General features: G+C 58.1%; 1 protein-coding gene across 1 annotated transcript in view; it reads right to left on the bottom strand.

Annotated features, from left to right (window-relative positions):
- LOC128946047 (olfactory receptor 14A16-like) overlaps positions 1-14534 on the bottom strand; it is a 31902-nt gene extending 17368 nt beyond the window's left edge. The window contains exons 1-3 of the mRNA XM_054289979.1: positions 14433-14534; positions 12241-12381; positions 11306-11407 (exon numbers count right to left, since the gene is read on the bottom strand). Coding sequence (XP_054145954.1) covers positions 11306-11407; positions 12241-12381; positions 14433-14534 — 345 coding nt within the window. The remainder of the gene's footprint in view (positions 1-11305; positions 11408-12240; positions 12382-14432) is intronic.
- Positions 14535-17132: the final 2598 nt, after the last annotated feature.

The raw sequence follows: 17132 nt of genomic DNA, 5'->3' as shown, positions 1-17132 counted from the left end.
TGGGACCTACCCTCTCCTCTCATCTGTCCTAATTAGTGCCAAGCAACTGATGGAATCCCCTCGCTCCTCCCCTGCAGATTCCTTCTTGCTCAATCGTTTGTATCCACCCCCTGAGCTGTACCCCTATAAAATCCCATGCACAGAAGTGCTCGTGGCTCTTTGCTTCTGAATCCTTCCCTTAGAATAAACCTCTGCCTGTGGAACCTCACATTCGAGGAGCCTCCTCCTTCTGTTTTGCCTGCTCCATGCTGCAGTTAGTAGATCCTGAATCACTGAGCAGTGGCTCACCAGGGTCAGCCGCAGGCAGAACCCATGCCTTGGCCGTTCCCCACTCCTGGCGCAGCGCCGCAGTTTTCCCAAGAGCCAGCCCGGGCTCCGCTGGGCTGCGTCAATGGAGAACCCGTCCCAGTGCCTGACCGTGCTCTGGGTGAAAAACCTTTTCCTGATATGGGAATGAAACTTGCCCTGTCCCAGCTCCCTGCCCTTTTCTCGAGTCCTGTCACTGGTCCCAACAGTGACGAGAGCTGCAGCAGCCCCTCTGATTCCCCTCAGGAGGATGTTGAAGACCACACAGATGCCCTTTACTCTCCTCCAGGCTGAACAGACTAGAGTGGCCTCAGCTCCATCTAGGGCTTCCCCTCCAGACCACGCTTCATCCTTGCAGTCCTCCTTTGCATTCTGGCTAATGGCTTAATATATTTGTATATTGTGGTGCCAAAAACTGCACCTGTCTGCTTACAGCACTTCTCTTGGCTGCTGCTTCAGGGTGTGGGCACCATAATCAGAGACACAGAACAGCTTTTCCTCTCAGAGTTATCCTTATCCTCTGCACTTCCATGTGTCTGCCTTCATACTCACTGTGGAACCTCTCTATTTGTGGCTGTCCATTGCTGTGCTCAGCAGGGACACAGTTTTGTTCAGACATGAGCTGCCTCCGCCAGACAGACAGCAACTGAAGCCAAGAATATCAGAGGCTGCGCAGATTCTATTTTTTCCAGAATGCGGAAAAGAGAGTGAGGAAAGCACAGCGTTCCACTGAAATCTGATTGTCCTGGGAAGCTCAGAAGCTGATGGTGTTTTGCTGCTATTGCCAATCCCTTCCATGAGAAAATCCTTTCAGGACTGACTAACAACTTCTGCCTTCTGACAGACAGCAAGTGTGGACAGCAGTTGCTCCAGGTGCTTCTGCCATCAGCCCCTGCAGGAAGGAGCACAGCCCCTAATGTACGTCGGCTTTGGCTCCCTGTGGCACAGAAGCCCCCGGGGGCACAGGTCTCTGGGGCAGGAGACGGGCACCAGCGCTGCCAGGGCTCGGGGGCGGCAGCTCTGCTTGGGCAGGGACTCTGCCACACCGTCTGATGTCAGCGCTGCCTGGGCCCCAGGGCTCAGAGCAGCATTGGTGCCCGGGCCCACACGTTCCTTGTGTGAGTCACACCCGCGGGTTTAGGATGGCCACGGGCCGGGACGTGTCCCAAGGAGGCCGTGCCAGCTTCCCTGGAAAGGCCTGTGCCCTTCCCAGCGCGGCTGCATTGGCAGCCCTGGGGGCTCCTTCTGCTGCCCTGAGCCTGCAGAGCAGGGCAGCGTTTGCTGATGCTCTGAGCCCTTCCTAAAGATCCTGTCAGGCTGCCTTAGACACCTGGGGCCAGGCATTCCTTCCAGCTTGGGCCACTTTGGCTGGGCTGGGGGCAGCCCCAGGGCAGGCGGCAGTGTGTGCAAGGGCCCTTGGTGACACGGCACAGCACAGTCATTGTGACATGGAACCGGGTGTTCAAGGTCCCTTTGTGACACGTGGTGACAAAGGAGCTGGCGGTGACAGGAGCAGGCCACAGTGCCCGGAGCACGCGACGGGACAGGACGGGACAGAGCGGTGCTGTGAGGAGCCCCCGCACAGCGCGCTCATTCGTGTCCTACCCGGAGCTTTTCCGAGGCGTTACTTCCACAGGTGACCTCATGGAAAGACTGCGGGCCTTGCTGATCTGTGGCCTTCCCGAGGTTCTCTTTCGCAGGAGTCTATGAGGCCAGACTGTAGGACTTGGTGACTCAGAACTTCTCTGAAGCATCTCCCATCCCTGCCGCTGGCACCGTCGAGGCCAGATCACAGTCCTTGACAGGAGTCTCCTGTCCTTGTGGCAGGAGCCCTTTAGACCAAGTTCAGGACTTGCTGTCCTGCAGCCTTCCTGAGGCTTCTCTCTTGAAGGTGGCTCCCAGGCACAACTGTAGGACTTGGTGACTTGCAGCTTTTCCAAGGCGTCTCTCCTGCAAGTTGCCACAAATCCAATCAGAGATATAGAGCAGAGATTCCTGAGAGTGCCAAACTTGGCCCGGGTGGAGGAGGAGGAAGAAGGTCCTGGAGCTGCTCCAGCACTGGAGACCGAGGAGGTGGTGCCATTCCAGCCACCACGGGAGGGTGAGTGGCAGAGCTGGGCCACAGGAATGGTGCCTGCAGCCGGCTTGACCCCATGCCATGCCATGCCATGCCATGCCATGCCATGCCATGCCATGCCATTCCCTGGGGACATGCCCAAGGACAGGACGGAAGAGGGGCCGGGCAGACACCCCGCAGTGGCCATGCTCCATCCCCTGGGCCATCCCGGAGCTCTCCCTGCCTGGGCAGAGCAGGGCTGGGCTGTGTTCTCCGGCCTCTCCCGCAGCCTCTCAGCTCTGGCTGCACTCGCTCTTTGCCAGATGCAGCCCTGGAGCGCACACAAGAGCAGGAATCCAGCCGTGGCTGCTACCACAGCCCAGGTACCTGCAGCCACCCCCACCTGGGCTGGGCCTGCTGTCCCAGCTCAGCCCAGCACCATGTGTGCAGCACTCCATGCAACATCCCTGGCTTCCTGCCCTTCTCTTACAGCTCGTTTGTTAATTCACCAAGAACATTCAGCAGGAAGACACCCGCACTATGGGCACTGGGCTCAGAGCACACTCTGAGCTCCTCAAACTTAAGACCAGCGTCATCCTGATGCATTTGCTTGTGGAGAAGGGTGTTTTCAGGCCAGAACAAGTAAGCAGCCTGTGCCTAGGCTTCAATTCCCCCATGAATCACATGGCTTCCCGAGCCACGCCTGCTGGTCACTGGGTGCTTTGAGGCCATGGCAGTGCAGTGGGAAGGGAAGCATTTCTCTGGGGAAGCTGGAAACTTTGCTCCATCTGGCAGCTTTCCAAGTCTCCTCACGCCTTCTTCAGGTGCACTACCTCCCTGAGCTGTCTCCCAGCTCTCTGCCCTCTCACAGCCACAGCTGCCAGACCGGTGCCCGTGCCCTGTGCTGCTGCCTGGGCCCAGCCCTGTGCGGCTCCTGGCTCCTGCCGGCGGGCTCCCTGTCACTGCCCTGTGCCTTTCAGGTCCTTGAGTGCCTGGACTTGAGCGAATGCAGTGACAGTGTTCTGGACATCATGTCAGAGAACTTGCAGAGTGAGCACAGGGAGAGGCGTCACTTGGCACTCAGAGGCTTCGTAGTGCTGGGCAAGAATCCCTCCGTGGTGAGAAGGGGGCAGTGGCTGAAGCCGTGCAGGCAGCGGGGGGCTGGGCAATGCAGTTGCTTGGCCTTGCCTGGGCTTTGGGCGCTGGGGCAGCTGCTCCCAGCTCTCCTGCCTCCCGCTTCAGCTGCCCCAGTGCTTCGGGACAGGCCTTTGGCCTCTGGGCCCTGCAGCAGCAGGGTGGCCTTTCACAAACTTGTGTTCCACACAGGCTGAAAAAATGTGGAGCCTGACTGAAAGTCTTGTGGAGCTCCTGCAGGAAAATGAAAGCAATGTGATCAGGATGACCATCCTTCTACTGAGATATTTGCTGCTGAATATTGGTGCCCCAATACCCAGCCCCATCGCCCTGCAGCTGGCTGAGGGGCTCCTGCCACTCTTTGACCATGTAAGGCTCTGTGCCCACAGCCACGGCCACTGGCTGCTGCCCTGACACTTCGTGCCCTGTGCAGATGCACGCCTGTGCCCTGGGGGGCCTGAAGCAGCTGATGCTGAGGTCTTTGGCCTTTCCTTTCATCCAGGATGATATCCAGGTGCAGCTGAGCTGCATGTGTGTCTTTCAAGAGATGCTGGAGTTATTAACAGAAGATGGAAGAAAGGCCTTGAAGTCCCACGTGCGCCAGAGCCTGGTCCCACTGTCCTTCCACTGCCATGATGAGAATCAGATTGTTGCTGAGGTGAGGACCTGTGGCCGGCTGTGGTGCCCCTGGGAGGGGGCTGGGCTGCCTCCTGCCCTGGCACCTTGCGGGCTGCAGCCTCCTGCAGGCTGTGGCACTGGGATGCTCCTGTGCCCTGGCCTGTGGGGCCAACAATGCCTCTCTGGTGCTCTCCAGGCCTCCCGGGAAACGCTGCATTCTGCAGCCAGATTCCTGAAAAGGAGGGATATTGAACAAATGCTCCAAGTGGATCAGACATGGAGGTTCGGCGAGGGCCTGGTAAGAGCTGCCACAAATCCCCAGCCTCAGCCTGGAGAAGGCCCCTGAGGGCGCTGCTCAGTGTGCAGGCCGGGCAGCTGTGCTCTCGCCCACTGCTGCAGCCAAAGGCTTCGCAGGCTCTTCTCCAGGCTCCTGTGGGACCTAGCCGGGTGCCCATGGAGCCCCGGCCTGGCTGGGCTGCAGGCCAGCACCGCGGCTTCCCGGGCAGCAGCTGGCCCTCTGCCCCCTGCCCCCAGGAGCCCTTGGCCAGCGGCTGCTGACCGTGCCTCAGGGCTGTGCGGCCAGGGGAGGCCAGGGCTGGGCGCAGGCAGCGCCCGGCCCAGGGGCTGTGCCCGCGCCAACCCTTCCCTCCTGCCGCTCTCTGCAGCTGGCAGACGACAGGAGCCGAGCGGCCGAGCATCTGCGCCAGGCCCTGCGCTACCTGCGGAGCCCACAGGAGCCCCTACGAGAGGCGGCCGTCAGATTCATGGGTGAGTCCCGAGCCCGGGCTCCCTCCCCGCCCTGGCCCGCCACAGCTTGGCCCCAGCCCCGCCGGCTGCCTCGGCAGCGCCAGCGGGGCCCGGCGCCGTGGAGCCCCGCCTGGCCTGGGCATTGCTGCTGCCGCCCTCTGGCAGCCGTGCCCTGGGGCGGCAGCGTGCAGCAAGGGCCCGGGCTGAGCCCTGCCTGGCCAGCAGCCCATGTGGCCACAGCGCCGGCAGCGCCGCTGGCAGGGAGCCGTGCCGCTGGGGCCGTGACAGACTCTGTGTCCACAGGCATGGCCGGGCGGCGCCTGAGGGGGCAGCAGCAAGAGCTGCAGCTGATCTGCACTGGTGAGTGAGGGCAGCATGCTAACAGCAGGGGCTGCTGGGGGGAGCTGCAAGCCCTGCCCCGGCTGTGGAGGGCTCTGCTCCCGTGGGCAGAGCACACTGAAATTTCAGGGCAACATGGGGGATTTGTTGGTTGCAACTTCGGGCTGATCCCCTTGCTCCCTGCTCCCTCCTGGCCATGGCAAGAGCCGGCTGGGATGACCCTTGCAGGGGCCTCTCCTCAGCTCCTCGCAGATATGGCACCTGACCTTGACTCTGTTCCTCTCTCTTGAAGCCCTGGAAGAAATGGCATATGACAGCAGTCCTGCCATCAGAAATCTGTCAGCTGAAGCTGGGTTCGTTCTCCGGGCTGTACAGAGGGCTCGCTACTCCACGTGGCGTAAGCTGCGAGGTGAGTTCCACAGCGCATGGAGGAAACGGCCTCGTCTGTGGCACACAGCCTTGCTGTTCTGCTGGAACTCTGTGTAAAGTTGATCTGGAAGACTCTAGTCTGCTGGGGCCACTTGAGCCAGCAGGGATTTTATTTTTATTCAAGATTTTTGTTTTCATATTTTTATTTTTCTTTTGTATGTAAATAAAAATATGTATAGTAGACAGACTCCCAGGATCTTTTCCTTGCGAGGATCGGCAGGGCTTAGGGGAGGAGGATAAAAAGGGTGCTTGTGCTCAGCCAGCTGCCCAGGCGTGCAGTGCTGCAGGGAAAATGGCCAGAAGCCCCTTGGCCTTTGGTGGTTCTGCTGAAGCCTTTGTGCTACGCACAGAGCGGCTGGGCAGGGGCAAGAGCTGCAGGGATCCCTGCCAGAGCGGTGCCTGGAGATGGCCACAAGCCCTGTGCCAGGCAGGAAACGCCATCCGTGTCCTTCTGCCCGGGTGCTGCTGGCTGCCTTGCTGAGGGCTCCCAGGTGCCTCTGGATGGGGCTGCTCTGGAGCTACTGTGGGACTGCGGCGCTGCTGCCGGGCAGCTTGGCCGGGCTGGGGCAGCCCCTGAGGGGCTGGGGCGCTGGCAAGCCCTCAGCAATGGGCTGTCAGAGGCCACAAGCAGCCCCCTGGCAGCTGCCTTGATCCTGACAGAGTTGACTTGCAAGGCGGTTCCTGGGCACTCTGGAACTGACAGCATCAGTGTTGTTGGAAACAGAAATGCAGGGAGTTCTCAGATCTTTGGGCCTGTTAGCCAAGGCCTACAGTTAAACACAGGATTTGAGCTGAGGCCTTGCAAAGGGCTTCCAAATTCAGGTGCTAGAAGCGAGAATGTAGATTTCTAGTATAAGGCACAGAAACCTTAAGCTAAGTGAAGGAAAGTTTAGCATTTTAGAGTTTAAGATGTAGAGAAAATAAAAGTAGTTGAATCAGTAAACACGAAGTTTAGACTGCAGTGCTGTAGGTTTGTGTGTCAGAACATGATTTCCTAAGAAAGCTTACGCTGGAGCATGAGTCCGTAGAATGAAATATTGACGGATTGGGTCAGAAACATACATATCCTTGTTGGCAATGTTTTATTGGCCAATAAATCCTTAAAAGGCCTTTGAACTAGAAGTCTTGTGACCTTCTGAGCCTTGTAGTGGAGATGTGAGCCAAACTCATCCTTCCTATCAATGTAGAAGATAAGAAAAAGAAATGGCATCATCTAAAAAGCTCAGAGGTCTGGTTTCTCACTCGGTCCAAACCCTTCAAATGCTCCTAAGTGTGATTTAGCCGGGAATAGATGACAAGGACTCTTAATGGTGGCTCTTGGACTCTAAAGCAGCTGCTTTAGAAACTTTCACATAACAGTGTGGGGCTAGGTGCCAGAAATAGATCATTTGAAGAAACATTCCCAACTGACTTGAAGAGAGGTTCGTTTGAAGGGTATTTGAGGGGAAACCCTCCCAGCAGAGGTCTGGGCTTTGGCCTGGCTGTGTGTCCTGCTGATTGTGAAGTGTGCCATCACCTGCAGGTGTTTCTGGGCTAAAAATATAATTAAGTCATGTTGACTTGCTCTCTTTGGTCTATAAAAGCTGGACCCACTTTTGGGGGCAAATTTGGAGATCTCATCTCTGTGTGAACAGATGACCTAGGATTTTCCCAATTACGGGGAATGGTTCCCCAGGTCCTTGGTGTAAAATGGGACTCACCAGCAAGTGCAGATCTGCAAGATGATAAACAATTTAGGCAACTGGTGATGCATCTTTCTGAATCGCTCTCATTTCTCTCTTATACTACTGTATTAGGTGCATTACCTTGCTTGTTATTGCTTGTCACTTAAACCAAAAGCATATTTTTTATTGAATGTATCATCTTACATTGTGGTTCCTTCATATTCACAGTAAAAGAAGAACATTATTTCCAGTGATGTGTCCTTTTTATCACCTCAGTCAATTGGCAGAACACCAGGAAGCCCCTGAGGAGCTGGGGTGCTGGGAAGCCCTGAGGAATTGGGTGTCAGAGGGCACAAGCAGCCCCCAGGCAGCTGCCTTGTCCCTGGCACCCGGCTGCTCTGGCGCTTGCCCAGAGCGTCTCCCAGGCCTGCGGCAGAAGCCCTCGAGGCCGGGCCTCAGCAGGAGGGTGGGGGCACCCCTGAGGTGCCCAGGCTGGGCTGGCTGGGCACAGGGAGGGCAAAGTTGCCCTGGTGGGGCATGGCATGAGGGAGTGGGAAGGCAGAGAACCTGAGATTTTATCCCCAAATGTTCTGGCTTTGCCGTAACTTTTACCTCAGGTTTTGTCACAAAATGATCTATATGTGCCCTCTAGAAATTACTCAGACTTTGCCTGAAAAGAAATTTATTCCCCTGGAGATCACCTCAGATCTTCCTGCTCAAACATCCACTACATGTACTCGACATATCACCTCCGATTTCATTATTCTCACGGTCCAGTGATTACCTCAACTTGAAAGCCCAAACGTTCATTCTGTGCCCTACAGGTGACACCAGGAAATTCCAGCAGCCCTGTGCTAGGAAGTTCTGTCCCTCTAAGCTACTGCAGCTTCACCCCTGGCAAAGTGAAACACTCCCTGGCGCTGAGCCAAGGCTGCCCCATGCTCCTCGGTGTGTCTGAGTGCAGGGCATTCCCGGGGCAGCTCTCCCAGGGCTTCTGGAAGGCCGCCCGGCGCCCGGCCCCACGGGGCAGCCCCAGCGGGTTCGAGTTGCCGCCCGCGGCTGAGGGGAGCGGCGGGGCGGGGCCGCCCGCGCCTGGGCGGGAAACGCTCCCTGCGGCTGAGGGGAGCGGGCGGCGGCGCAGCGGGGACCGGCCCGGCCCTGCCGTGTCCCTCAGGGCGAGCCCACGGCCCCTCAGCGGCCGTGGCGTCCCTTCAGCCAGCGGCATGTGCGCTCAGCCACACGCAGCGTGCCCGTGTCCCCCTCAAGTGACGCTCCCGTTCCCTCAGTGAAACCGCCGTACCCTGAGGGACACGACAGACACCCGCCTCCCCTCAGGGACTCTCGCTGGCCTCAGTGGCATGCAGGGCTTCTGCTCTCCCTTCAGTGACACAGAAGGCACCTGCAACCTGCTGGGGAAGCCTCAAGTCTGCTCAGTGTGCCCTCAGCATTGGGACAGCCACCTTTCTCTCAGTGCCCCTCACATCCCATCAGCAAATGAAGAGGCACCAGCCATCCTGTAGGTGACTCAGAGCGAGTGCAGTGGGTCATGGGGGCCAGGGGCCAGCAGCAGGCAGAAATCCATGAGAGCTGGGGAAAAGGCTCTGCTCTGCTTACAGCATGGGCTGAGGACCGGGAGAGCTCCATTTCCCCCTTGAGATGTTGGAGACAGGGCTTTCACCCTCCTTATAGGGCTGCCCCTCTCTGCAGGCAGCCAAAGGAGCATGACGGCAACAGGCCGAGGACAGCAAAGCAAAGAGCCAGCCCTGCACACAGGGAGGTGGCCCAGTGCAAAAGGAAGCGTGGCACCCTGAAGGTACCTGCCACAATCTCATGTGTCCCTGCCCTGGGAAAGCCAGGAATGCCCTTCGTGCAGAGGGCCTTTCTGTGGCCCCTCTGAGCTCAAAGCTGCTGCTCTTCTGGCTCAATGGGGCCTAAAACCACAAAGCTTGGCCTCCCTCACGGCAACAGGAACAAGACTCGGCAGGCAGGCAGTGGTGCTCAATGCCTAAGGCTGAGGGGCAAGGGGCTCCAGTCTGGAGCACAGGGAGGGCACACGCCCAGTCCCACAACTCCTGGCCTCACAGCCCTGAAAGGCCAGGACCAGGGTTCCATGCCTGATTCCAGGGGGTCCCTCCAACCGCCCACTGAGGAAGCGCCAGAGCAGGCAGCTGTCAGGATCAAGGCAGCTGCCAGGGGGCTGCTTGTGGCCTCTGACAGCCCATTGCTCAGGGCTTGCCAGCGCCCCAGCCCCTCAGGGGCTGCCCCAGCCCGGCCAAGTTGCCCGGCAGCAGCACCGCAGTCCCACAGTAGCTCCAGAGCAGCCCCATCCAGAGGCACCTGGGAGCCCTCAGCAAGGCAGCCAGCAGCACCCGGGCAGAAGGACACGGATGGCGTTTCCTGCCTGGCCCTGGGCTTGTGGCCATCTCCAGACACGGCTCTGGCAGGGATTCCCACAGCTCTGGCCCTTGCCCAGCTGCTCTGTGGGCAGCACAAAGAACTCAGCAGAACCACCAAAGGCCAAGGGGCTTCTGGCTATTTTCCCTGCAACACTGCACGCCTGGGCAGCTGGCTGAGCACAAGCACCTTTTCCCTTCTTCTTCTATGCCCTATGGACCCTGGGCAGCAAAATAAAGATCCTGGGATTCTCTCTATAATAATACATTCTATATTTACATACAAAAGAAAAAAAAAAGAAGAAAAGAACAGTCTTGAACAAACTGAAAAAATCCATGCTGGCTCTGGTGGCACCAGCAGGGATCATCTCTCTGCAGAGCTCCAGCAGCACAGCCAGCTGAGCCCCAGCAGTTGTGGCCCTGTCTTCCACACCCTGCAAAGTAGGTCGGGCAAATTTGTAAAAGTGAAATATTGAGTTCTGTGTAGTGCCCTGAGAATATGCAAAGTTTGAATTGTCAGGCTTCTCACAGAGAGGCTGATGTCATTTGCCATGTCTTCCAGGACTGCAAGACAGAGGAACAGAGCCAAGATCAGATCCTGGATCTGTGGGGAGCTGAGGAGAGCCCCCTGCCAGGGCCATAACAGCCGGCTCTTGCCATGGCCAGGAGGGAGCAGGGAGCAAGGGGATCAGCCCGAAGAGCAGCCACGAATCCCCCACGTGGCCCTGAAATCTCTCTGTGTGTGAGCAGCCAGGGCAAGGCTTGCAGCTCCCCCGGCAGCCCACGCTGGCAGCCCGCTGCCCTCACTCAGCAGTGCAGATCAGCTGCAGCTCTTGCTGCTGCCCCCTCAGGCGCCGCCCAGCCATGCCTGTGAACACAGAGCCTGTCATGGCCCCAGTGGCACGGCTCCCTGCCAGCGGTGCTGCCGGCGCTGTGGCCACACGGGCTGCTGGCCCGGCAGGGCTCAGCCCAGCCCTTGCCGCACGCTGCCGCCCCAGGGCACGGCTGCCAGAGGGCGGCAGCAGCAATGCCCAGGCCAGGCGGGGCTCCACGGCGCCGGGCCCCGCTGGCGCTGCCGAGGCAGCCGGCGGGGCTGGGGCCAAGCTGTGGCAGGCCAGGGCGGGGAGGGAGCCCGGGCTGGTGGCTCACCCATGAATCTGACAGCCGCCTCTCGCAGGGGCTCCTGTGGGCTCTGTAGGTAGCGCAGGGCCTGGTGCAGGTACTCGGCCGCTCGGCGCTTGTCGTCTGCCAGCTGCAGAGAGCGGCAGGAGGGAAGGGTTGGCGCGGGCTCAGCCCCCGGGCCGGGCGCTGCCTGCGCCCAGCGCCGGCCTCCCCTACCTGCACAGCCCTGAGGCGCGGCCAGCAGCCACTGGCCAAGGGCTCCTGAGGGCAGGGGGCAGAGGGCCGGCTGCTGCCCGGGGAGCCGCGGTGCCGCTCCGCAGCCCCGCCGGGCCAGGGCTCCATGGGCACCCGGCTCGGGCCCACGGGAGCCTGGAGAAGAGCCCGCGTGGCCTCTGGCCGCAGCAGTGGGCAGGGGCACAGCTGCCCAGCCCGCACACTGAGCAGCGCCCTCAGGGGCCTTCTCCAGGCTGAGGCTGGGGCTTACAGGCTGTCCTTACTAGGCAATTGGCGAAAATCCAGAGTTTCTCCTTCCTCGCCAGTTTTTCTAGATCTTTCCTCTTCAGGAATTTGACCACACGATGTAGTGTTTCCTGAGAAACCTGGAGAGCAGCAGAGTCCCAGATATGGCCACAAAGCCCAGGGTGCAGGACCCATGTCCCAATGCCACAGCCTGGGGAGGATGCAGCCTGGGAGGTGACCAGAGCAGGAGGCAGCTGAGTCCCCTCCCAGGGGCACACAAGCAGCCCATAAGTCCTCACCTGTGCCACACGCCGATTCCCATTATGGCAGTAGAAGAAAAGTGGGAGCAGGCTGTGGCGCACTTGTGTCTTCAGGTCCTTTGTTTTCTTTTCCAGTGGAAGACTCAGCAATGTGTGAAAGAGCAATATGGAGAGCTGCTTCACCTGGCTATTATCCTGTAGGAAGAGAAGAAAAGATGATCTTAGCATGGGCTGTGAGAGGCTCACCTGGGTGCAGGCCTGCATTTGCACAGGGCACCAAGTGTCAGGGCAGCAGCCAGTGGCCATGGCTGTGGGCACAGAGCCTTACATGGTCAAAGACTGGCAGGAGCCCCTCAGCCAGCTGCAGGGCGATGGGGCTGGGTATTGATGTGTCCTTCTCCAAGACTATAAAGCTGAGCACCATGACTGTTATCTTAACTATCTCTCCATCTTCATCCTGCAGGAGCCCCACAAGTCTTTTAGTCAGGCTCCACATTTTTTTGGTCTGTGTGGAACACAATTTTGTGAAACATCACCCTGCTGCTGCAGGGCCCAGAGGCCAAAGGCCTGTCCCGAAGCACTGGGGCAGCTGAAGCGGGAGGCAGGAGAGCTGGGAGCAGCTGCCCCAGCGCCCAAAGCCCAGGCAAGGCCAAGCGACTACGTTGCCCAGCCCCCCGCTGCCTGCACGGCTTCAGCCACTGACCCCTTCTCACCATCGAGGGATCGTCAGTGAGTTTGAGAAGGGCCTTGAACGCCAGGTGACGCCTCTCGCTGCACTCGCTTTGCAGGTACCTTGAGAAGATTTGCAGGACTCTCTCAGCATCACGTTCCTTCAAGTCCAGGAACTCGAGGACCTGAAAGGCACAGGGCAGTGACAGGGAGCCGGCCAGCAGGAGCCTGGAGCCGCACAGGGCTGGGCCCAGGCAGCAGCACAGGGCATGGGCACTGTCCTGGCAGCTGTGGCTGTGAGAGGGCAGAGAGCTGGGAGGCAGCTCAGCCAGGCAGCGCTGGCCTTGAGGCTCACCTCCACAAGGGACGCCAGGGCGGGCAGATCCCAGCGTGGCTCCCGTGTTCTGAGCAACCGGAGCAGGTAGTGAAGGATCCGGGAACAGGAGGGTATGGAGACGCAGGACATCTCCCTGGCAGGAGAAAAAGTCAGCAAGACTGTAAGCCAGGAGAATAAAACCTCTCACAGGAGTGACTCGCACAGGTCAGGTTTTTCTCCAACAGCCTGCAAGCGCCCTTGGGCTACTTCAGAGGCTGCTCTTTTGGCCACCTTCCTCCCCCAGCCTTTCCAGTTTGTTTGGCCGTCCCTCAGTGACAAGGCCCTCTGGCCCATGACCACGGGGACTGTGTGGGTCACTCTGGGCACAGGGCACAATTGTCAGAGGCAGTGGGGAGAAAGGGGTCTCACCTGGCCAGCAGACCCACAGCATAGTGGCGGGTGTCAACAGAGAGCAGTCTGTCCCAGCCACACCTGCGTTCCATTGCCACCACCACAACATTGTACTGCTTTCGGCAAAGCAGGGACTTCAGGGTCTGCACTGCAAACCTGTGTGCCCAAACCATAACACACAGCCCAAACCTGCCCAAACCATAACACACAGCAAAGCCCGGGTCACACTGGCAGCACTGGCTCCTTCCCAGGCCATGTGGCAGAGACAGGAGGAGTGGCATGGAGCACCTGTTGGGGCTGGTGGCAAGGCCGTGCTCTTCCTGGCATCCTTTCAAGAATGTATCGACCTCCTCTGGCATCTCTTCTGTGCTGAGAAACGCTTGGAAGAGCAGATGCACAAACAGGCGGGGGAAATACACTTTCAGTATACATGGAACATGGGACTCCTGGAGGATCTTCCACATCACCACGGTTGCCTGAAAAGGGCAAAGCCCCCAAGACAGCGCTCAGTGCCGAGGTGTCCGTGTGGCAGGGCCCGAGCGTGGCAGGGAGAGGCCCGGAGAGAGGCAGGGGGAGCACAGGGCCTGGTGGGCCTGAAGCTGCCACTGGGCAAGGTTTCAGGCCAGCGCCTGAGGCAGGGAGATGCAGTGGGGGAAGGAGAATGGAGAGCTGCTGGAGAGGCGGCCTTGGGGCCAGCAAAGGCCAGTGTCAGAAACTCACAGCCAGGGCAAAGACAGCCGTTTTGTCCCCATCGGAGGTGCACGTGCTGTGCTCTGGCCAGCTCTCCAGCACATCCAGGAGTATCAGCTGTGCCAGCTCTGCAGTCCTGGCTGAGCCCATGATGGTCTTCCACATGGCCATGGCAGCTCAGTGGGGTCAGAGCAATGTCTCAGGGGGGTCTCAGACACAGCAACGAGGGGAGCTGAGCTGGCTGCCATTTCTGCCTCTGCCCACTGGCCATGGCCAGCAGCAGCCAGGCAGCCCAGCCCTTTGGGGACAGAGCCCTGAGAGGCAGCAAGGGAGCATGGCAGCAGACTCAGGGGCTGACGTGCCAGGGCTGGGAAAGGCAGCAGCCAGAGGGCCCTGGAAGTCTCTGTTGCTCAGACACCTGGGGCAGGCTGTACAGGGTGATGGGCTGGGGAGGCCTGAGCCCTATGGGCAGGTGGGCCCCATACCTGTCACAGGACGGGGCCACACGCAGGAGCGTGATGACTGCGTCATTTGGCTGTGCTTCAGTGAGGTCCAGCAGGGCCTTTTCCAGCCTGTGCTCATCACAATCATTGGCCATGATCCTCTGGTGGATGAACCTCACCATGGCGGGCACCTAGAGAAGGCACAGGGAGACTTGGAAAGCTGCCAGAGGGAGCAATGTTGCCAGCTTCCCCAGAGAAGTGCTTCCATTCCCAGCGCACTGCCATGTGGCCCCAAAGGCTCACAGCAACCAGCATGTGTGGCTTGGGAGGCCAAGCAATTGCTGGGAGGATCAAAGCCTGGCCACAGGCTCCTTACTTGCTTTGGATTGTAAAAAACTTCCTCTACAAACATACACAGGAGGGCCGCGCTGGTCTCATGTTCGAGGAGCTCTGAATCTGCTCTGAGCCCAGTGCCCATGGTGATGCCCTCTTCCTGCCGAATTCTTTTCATGAATCTGCAGACCAACTGTAAGAGAAGGGCAGGAAGCCGGGGATGTTGCATGGAGTGCTCCACACACGGTGCTGGGCTGAGCAGGGACAGCAGGCCCAGCCCAGGTGGGGGTGGCTGCAGGTACCTGGGCTGTGCTGCGGAAGCGGCCACGGCTGGACTCCTGCTCTTGTGTGTGCTCCAGGGCTGCACCTGGCAAAGAGCGAGTGCAGCCAGAGCTGAGGGGCTGCGGGAGAGGCCGGAGAACACAGCCCAGCCCTGCTCTGCCCAGGCAGGGAGAGCCCCGGGATGGCCCAGGGGATGGAGCACGGCCCCTGCGGGGTGTCTGCCCGGCCCCTTTTCCGTCCTGTCCTTGGGCATGTCCCCAGGGAATGGCATGGCATGGCATGGCATGGCATGGCATGGCATAGGGTCAAGTTGGCTGCAGGCACCAGTCCTGTGGCCTAGCTCTGCCACTCACCCTCCTGTGGTGGCTGGAATGGCTCCAACTGTTGAGTCACCAGTGGTGAAGCAGCTCCAGGGCCTTCTTCCTCCTCTTCCCCCCAGGCCAGATTGGGCACTTCTGGGGTTCTGTGCTTCATGTCAGTGACACTAGCTTCTTGCAGAAGAGATACCTTGGAAATGCTCCAAGGGCACCAAGTCCCACACGCTGCCCTCAAGGGCAGCTGCGAAAGAGAAGCCTCGGGGAGACCACAGGTCAGCAAGTCTTATGGTCTGGCCTCAAGCTCAGCTAAAAGAACAACGCCTCAGATAACTTCCAGGTGGGACACGAACGAGTGCGCTGTGCGGGGGCTCCTCACGGCACTGCTCTGTCCCGTCCTGTCCCATTGCGTTCTCCCAGCACCCGGGCATGCTTCTATTTCTCACGTGTCACAAAGGGACCTTGGACACCGGGTTCTATTCCATGTCACAGTGACCGTGCTGCAGTGTGTCACCAAGGGCCCTTGCACACACTGCCGCCTGCCCTGGGGCTGCCCCCAGCCCAGCCAAAGTGGCCCAGGGTGGAAGGAATGCCTGGCCCCAGGTGTCTAAGGCAGCCTGACAGGATCTTTAGGAAGGGGCTCAGAGCATCAGCAAACGCTGCCCTGCTCTGTGGGCCCAGGGCAGCAGAAGGAGCCCCCAGGGCTGCCGACGCAGCTGCTCTGGGAAGGCACAGGCCCTTCCAGGGAAGCGGGCACGGCCTCCTTGGGACACGTCCCGGCCCGTGGCCATCCTAAACCCGCGGGTGTGACTCGCACAAGGAACGTGTGGGCCCGGGCACCAATGCTGCTCTGAGCCCTGGGGTCCGGGCAGCGCTGCCATCAGCAGGTGTGGCAGAGTCCCTTCCCAAGCAGAGCTGCCACCCCCCGAGCCCTGGCAGCGCTGGTGCCCGTCTCCTGCCCCAGAGACCTGTGCCCCCGGGGGCTTCTGTGCCACAGGGAGCCAAAGCCCACGTGCATTAGGGGCTGTGCTCCTTCCTGCCAGGGCTGATGGCAGGAGCACCTGGAGCAACTGCTGGCAATGTTAGCATTCAAAACACATAATCACATAGGGATTATATGCGGTGCTTTAATATTCAAGAGCTCTGGGAATCGGGGTATATTCAACCCAAATCTGATTCCGACCATACATCCGAAAGGATCGTGTTTTATACTTTATCTTTATATAACTTCCATGTTAATTATTAAACTTACATTTTTCTATTGTATATATATATTTAGCCCCTCTCTGAATTTCCAGCATACTTTCTCAATATTCTTCTTTTGGTTATATAAGAATTACATTTAATTACTAAACAATCATCACATCTAACAATTATATAATATATCATACTGCTTACGCAGGTGCAGTTGATCTGGGAAAGCACAAAGCCTAACATTTTAGATTCTATCTTTAACTTTTTCCAGGGCTCCACTATCATTCTCCCCCCTTTGAAAGCATTTTCACTTCACTATAGGTGTAAATGTTTTCACTTGATACAGTCCTTTATTCCTCAGTTCGTACTTGGTTCTTCAAATCCAGGGTTGATGTAAACATTGTCGTGGATGCTGTTACGAACTGGAGAACCAGAAGATGGTGGGTGTGGATCTCGTGTTAGTGCCTTTATTATCCTCTGGTTCCAGGACGTTTTCTTCTGTATCTCTCCCTTTAAGATGCTGTAAACGAACCAAATTGCTAAGAATACAATTAGTAAGCTTATCACACTCTCAATGATAGATTTTAATCCATGAACTCACATTCCACCCTAATCTATTAAAGATTTTTCCTAACCAGCTTGTACCCAAATCCTTTTGCTCTTCTTGTGCTTCATGCTCTATTTGTTTCAACTGATTGATGTTTTTCCTAACCAGCTTGTAGCCAAATCCTTTTGCCCTTCTTGTGCTTCATGCTCTATTTGTTTCAACTGATTGATGTCATATTCCACATCGGCAGTTACATTTGGGATATGAATGCAGCAATGATCAATTTGTCCCTTTAAGAATCCACATACTCCATGCTCTTTCAGGAGTAACATATCTAGGGCCAATCGATTTTGTAAAGTAATTTTTGTGGTGGCTTGTAATTGTATATTTAATTCTTTAAATCCTT

Source organism: Melozone crissalis, unplaced genomic scaffold, assembly GCF_028551555.1.
Source record: "Melozone crissalis strain CALT ecotype California unplaced genomic scaffold, PUWL_Pcris_2 ptg000073l_1, whole genome shotgun sequence".
Classification (NCBI taxonomy): domain Eukaryota; kingdom Metazoa; phylum Chordata; class Aves; order Passeriformes; family Passerellidae; genus Melozone; species Melozone crissalis.
Note: the sequence above shows the minus strand (reverse complement) of the source record. Positions and strands in the feature narration are given on the sequence as shown.